The sequence below is a fragment of the Perognathus longimembris genome, chromosome 16 (assembly GCF_023159225.1).
Source record: "Perognathus longimembris pacificus isolate PPM17 chromosome 16, ASM2315922v1, whole genome shotgun sequence".
Taxonomy (NCBI): domain Eukaryota; kingdom Metazoa; phylum Chordata; class Mammalia; order Rodentia; family Heteromyidae; genus Perognathus; species Perognathus longimembris.
The window spans coordinates 19,425,689-19,431,688 of record NC_063176.1 but is presented as its reverse complement, the minus strand read 5'-3'; the positions used below and the strand labels follow the sequence as shown (position 1 = coordinate 19,431,688).

Below are 6,000 nucleotides of genomic sequence, written 5' to 3'. Positions count from 1 at the left end.
AGGTTTCCTGTTATTCATGGCCCGACACTTCCCAATGTGAAAAGAGTAAGAGAATATGGTAGAGAAAAGTAAACATGAGCAGGTGGTTGTGATGTGTTTTCTGAAATTTCCCCCCTTAGTAAAGCAATGCAATCCCCAGGAGTTTGAAACTCCCTTTGACGTTTGCAACATCGCCTCCCTCTGCAATGTCGCTCACCATTTATAACACGATCACATGTAACCATCTGTTCTCTCAGAAAGTATGGCTGAAAGAAACAAGAAAGAAGCTGCCGAATCTAGACACTACCTCCGGTTACAGTGCACACAGGTGGTTCCTGTTTGACATCCAATTTTGAGGTTGTGGCAGGAAATTTTTCCCCATAGGAGTCTGTGTAGCTGGCACTTGCAGGAAATCATCGGACAATTGGTTAATGATTTTCAAAAAATAAAAGCAAGGAAGTGCTTTTTAAAAATTGGCCTTTACTTATTTGTCTTCTGGCCATATTGAGAGCATACCTGCCTATTTTTAATAGCCTGAAAAATGGCATATGCAAAGTGCTAGGCACAACACATGGTATTATTTATGGTCATTATTAGCAGTGTTTATTTCAGAGATCAAAATACCATGCTAACTCTGCACTGACTGTTGCAGTGTCTCTAAAGCTCCTGCTAGTTGATTTGTGCCAAATCTACTTGCTTTCCTATAGCTTAATTTTGTTTTTCTCTTTACAAGATACTTGAAACATTTAATGTTGGGGCTAATGCAGGACTTCATACACAAGCAGTCACCTTGGCATTTTTTATCACAAAAAACCCATAAGAGAAAGCTGGTAAGCCGAGTGAACTTCCTGGACGGAGAGGTTTTTCTGTCAAAGTTGGGAGGGTTTGATCATCCACCATCTTCAGAGTTTGACCGTTGAGCTGGACAGATCTGCAACGGTGAAAGATACACCGGAGTGAGTCAAGTACATGGACTATGACCTCTACACAACTTGTGAAAGGTTTCTTAGACCACCACCAACAAACCCAGAGACCATATGTCCTGAAAAGACCAAAATATATAACAATTTATATAAGTATATATTAGGGGTACTTAGGTTTGAAGCCAGGGCCTCTCATGTGTTTGGCAGTGGCGCCAACATTTGACCCATGACCTCAGCCCTTCTTTGCTTTAGGTCATTCTTCAGATAGGATTAAGATTTTTGCTGGAGGACCAGCCTTGTACCATGATTCTTATCCCGTTGGGCTCCTACACAGCTGGCATGACAGGGAACTGCCGTCACAAACCACTGTCCTCCCAATTTGTGCTTCCTGGAGTGGAAAGGATTACAGGCAGGAGCCAGTGTGGTCAGCCAAAGCCTAAACTAGTTACAGAAAAAAGAGCATGCACGATCTACACTAGGCAAAATGATGTAGGTATAAAAAGGAAAAACATTCTGAATTCAGCCAAAGCGAGGAAGGAAACTTTTTTCAAGGGGAAGAGGATTTGAATAACATCCGACTTATCCACACAAACTTACCAAGCTCGAAGTGAGTGGAAGAACACCATCCAAGTACTCCAGAATAACAATTTACAACCTCGGATCAAATATCCAGCGAAATTGGAGTTCACATTCGAAGGGAGAACCAGATCTTTCCACACCAAAGAGGAGCTAAAGGAGTATGTGAATAAAAAACCAGCCCTACAGCGAATATTAAGAGGGGAACCCTACCCAACAGAGATCGTAAAAGACACACAGACAGAATCAGAAAGAAACTTCAATAGCCAAAGTCCAACAGAAAGAACAGCTCACTAAAGACAAGAAAAAAAAAAAAGAGGAAAAACAGCCCACCAAGAAAATGGAAGGAGAAAAAACACCCTTATCCTTGATCTCTTTAAATATAAATGGTTTAAACTCCCCGATAAAGAGGAGCAGACTGGCAGAATGGATTCGCAAACAAAAAGTTGACATCTGCTGTCTACAAGAGACCCACTTTACAGCAAGGGACAAAAACAGGCTTCGAGTGAAAGGATGGAGCAAGATCTACCAAGCAAATGCACCCACCAAAACGGCAGGTGTAGCCATTCTGATCTCAGACAAGCTGGACTTCTCTTTAAAGTCCACTCAAAAAGACAAAGAAGGGGGGCTGGGGATATGGCCTAGTGGCAAGAGTGCCTGCCTCGGATACACGAGGCCCTAGGTTCGATTCCCCAGCACCACATATACAGAAAACGGCCAGAACCAGCGCTGTGGCTCAAGCGGCAGAGTGCTAGCCTTGAGCAGGAAGAAGCCAGGGACAGTGCTCAGGCCCTGAGTCCAAGGCCCAGGACTGGCAAAAAAAAAAAAAAAAAAGACAAAGAAGGACACTACATATTAATACAAGGAAAAATCCAGAATCAAGAAATCACGGTGATAAATGTATACTCACCAAACAAAAGAGGCCCGACATATGTCAAGCAAATTCTCAAAGAATTACAGAGCAAGATAGACGCAAACACAATCATAGTGGGTGACTTTAATACTCCTCTCTCTCCAAGAGACAGATCCAACACCCAGAGGATTAGTAAGGGAGCTGAGGACCTAAAAAACACCATTTCCCAAATGGATCTAACAGACCTATATAGAACCTTTCACCCTACAGAGAACCAATACACCTTCTTTTCAGCAGCCCATGGATCATATTCCAAAATAGACCACGTCATAGCCCACACAAAGAACCTCAGCAAATACAAAAGTATTGACGTCATTCCATGTATTATATCTGATCACAGTGGATTAAAGGTAACCCTCAACAACAAAGGATACCACAGAGCCTATACACACTCTTGGAGGCTAAACGCCACACTGCTATCCAACACTTGGGCCACAGATCATATTAAAGATGAAATCAACGAATTCATAAGCCACAATGACAAAGAAAACACATCACAAAGAAACCTATGGGACACAGCTAAGGCAGTACTGAGGGGCAAGATCATTGCACTCAGCACCCACATTAAAAGAATGGAAGCAGAGCAGGTGAATACCCTCACGATGAAACTAAAACAACTGGAGAAACAAGAAATGACAGAATCTAAAACGACTAGGAGGGGAGAGATCACAAAGATTAAAGAAGAGATAAATCTGATTGAAAATAGAAAGACCAGTCAACAAATAAATAAGACTAAAAGCTGGTTCTTTGAGAAAATAAACAAAATTGACAGACCCCTTGCAAGACTTACAAAAAAAAGAAGAGACTCATATTCGTAAAATCAGGGACTCCACAGGAAAAATTATAACAAGTACACACGATATTCAAACAATCATAAGGAGCTATTTCCAAAACCTCTACTCAGCACAATAATTTTACAGAACAATAATTTTACAGAAATGGATCAATTCTTAGAGAAGTACAAACTGCCCAAACTGAACCAAGAAGAAATAAATCAACTAAATAAACCAATAACTTACAGTGAGATACAGGAGGTAATCAAGAACCTCCCTACTAAGAAAAGCCCAGGCCCAGATGGGTTCACCAACGAATTCTACAAAACCTTTAGTGAGGAGCTAATTCCAATACTCCTCAAACTCTTCCGTGAAATAGAAACGGAGGGAGAAATCCCAAACTCATTCTACGAAGCTAATATCATACTCATTCCCAAACCAGGCAAAGATCCAACAAAAAAAGAGAACTACAGACCAATATCACTAATGAACACAGATGCAAAGCTCCTCAATAAAATATTAGCTAACAGGATACAGAAACGGATCAAGAAAATCATACATCATGACCAAGTAGGCTTCATCCCTCAGTCACAAGGATGGTTCAACATCCGTAAATCAATCAACGTAATTCACCACATAAACAGAACTAAAATCAAGAATCACATTGTTATCTCAGTCGATGACCAAAAAGCCTTTGACAAAATACAACATCCATACTTATTAAAAGCTCTGGAGAGAACATGAATAGATGGAACATTCCTCAAAACAATAAAAGCCATATACAACAGACCAACTGCTAATATCATATTAAATGGAGAGAAACTTAAATCATTCCCACTAAACTCAGGAACAAGACAAGGATGCCCACTCTCCCCACTTCTGTTCAACATAGTGCTGGAATCCCTAGCCATAGCAATAAGGCAAGAAGAGGACATCAAAGGGATCCACATCGGCAAAGAAGAAATCAAGTTATCCCTATTCGCAGACAACATGATCTTATATCTGATGGACCCAAAAAACTCAGTACCCAAACTCCTACACCTAATAAACCAATTTGGCAAAGTAGCAGGATACAAAATCAATCCACAAAAGTCAGCAGCTTTTCTGTACACCAGCAATAGACAAACAGAAAAGGAAATTATGGAAACAATTCCATTTACAGTAGCCAAAAAAAGAATAAAGTACCTAGGGATTAACTTAACCAAGGACGTGACAGACCTATTCAATGAAAACTACAAAAATCTAATAAGGGAAATCAAAGAAGACACAAGGAGATGGAAAGACCTCCCATGCTCATGGGTAGGCAGAATCAATATAGTGAAAATGGCCATATTGCCCAAATTGTTATACAAATTCAATGCAATACCTATCAAAATCCCAGCCACATTCTTCACTGAAATAGAGAAACCAATCCATAAATTCATATGGAACAGCAAAAAACCTAGAATAGCCAAAGCAAATCTAGGCAAAAAAGCAGTGCAGGAGGTATCACAATACCAGAATTCAAGCTCTACTACAAGGCCATCATAACAAAAACAGCATGGTATTGGTATAAAAACAGATCGGAAGACCAATGGATTAGAACTGAAGACCCAGAAATAAAACCGCACTCTTACAGCCAACTGATATTCGACAAAGGAGCTAAAGACATACAATGGAATAAACATAGCCTCTTCAACTATTGGTGCTGGGAGAACTGGGCAGCCATATGCAGAAAACTCAAAGTAGACCCAAGCCTATCACCATGCACCAAGATCAACTCAAAATGGATCAAGGACCTCAACATCAGACCTAAATCCTTGAAACTACTGAAGGACAGAGTAGGAAAGTCAGTAGAACTTATAGGCACAGGCAGGAACTTCCTGAATAGAGTCCCAGGGGCACAACAAATAGGGGAAAGACTCGACAAATGGGACTACTACAAATTAAAAAGTTTCTGCACAGCTAAGGACATAGCCACCAAAATAGAAAGACAGCCAACGATATGGGAAAGGATATTTACCAGCACAGCAACAGACAAAGGCCTGATATCGGTCATCTACAGAGAACTCAAAAAACTAAGCCCCTCCAAGCCCAATAAACCTATTAGGAAATGGGCAAAAGAGCTAAAGAGAGACTTCACAAGAGAAGATATAAAAATGGCAAAGAAACATTTGAGGAAATGTTCAACATCCCTGCTAGTAAAGGAAATGCAAATAAAAACAACCCTGAGATACCACCTCACCCCAGTTAGAATGGCCTATACTCTGAACTCAGGAAACAACAAATGCTGGAGGTGCTGTGGGGAAAGCGGAACCCTTCTCCATTGTTGGTGGGAGTGCAAATTAGTACAACCACTTTGGAGAACAGTATGGAGGTTTCTCAAAAAGCTCAATATAGACCTACCCTATGACCCAGCCATACCACTCCTAGGCATCTATCCTAAACAGCAATATCCAAGATATCAAAAAGACATTTGTACTTCCATGTTTATCGCGGCACAATTCACAATAGCCAAAATATGGAAACAACCCAGATGCCCCTCCACAGACGAATGGATCCAAAAAATATGGTACTTATACACAATGGAATACTACATAGCGATTAGGAATGGTGAAATATTGTTATTCGCAGGGAAATGGTCAGAACTCGAACAAATAATGTTGAGCGAGACAAGCCTAGAACACAGAAAACAAAGGGGCATGATCTCCCTGATATATGACTGTTAACAAAGGGAGACGGAGAGACAGTAGAGACCAAGTCTGTGAATACTGTATATATTCTTGATACATTGTATATTGCATATATGTCAACCTGACCTAGACAAGGGATAGAAAAACAGGTGGTAAGATATCAC

The 6,000-nt window shown here is 40.5% G+C and overlaps 1 protein-coding gene across 1 annotated transcript in view; it reads right to left on the bottom strand.

The window, feature by feature from the left end:
• Window positions 1–554: 554 nt before the first annotated feature.
• Window positions 555–6,000, bottom strand: part of Hpse (heparanase) — a 41,314-nt gene continuing 35,868 nt past the window's right edge. The window contains exon 12 of the mRNA XM_048364520.1: window positions 555–910. Within this exon, the coding sequence (XP_048220477.1) occupies window positions 751–910 (160 nt within the window). The 3' untranslated portion in view covers window positions 555–750. The remainder of the gene's footprint in view (window positions 911–6,000) is intronic.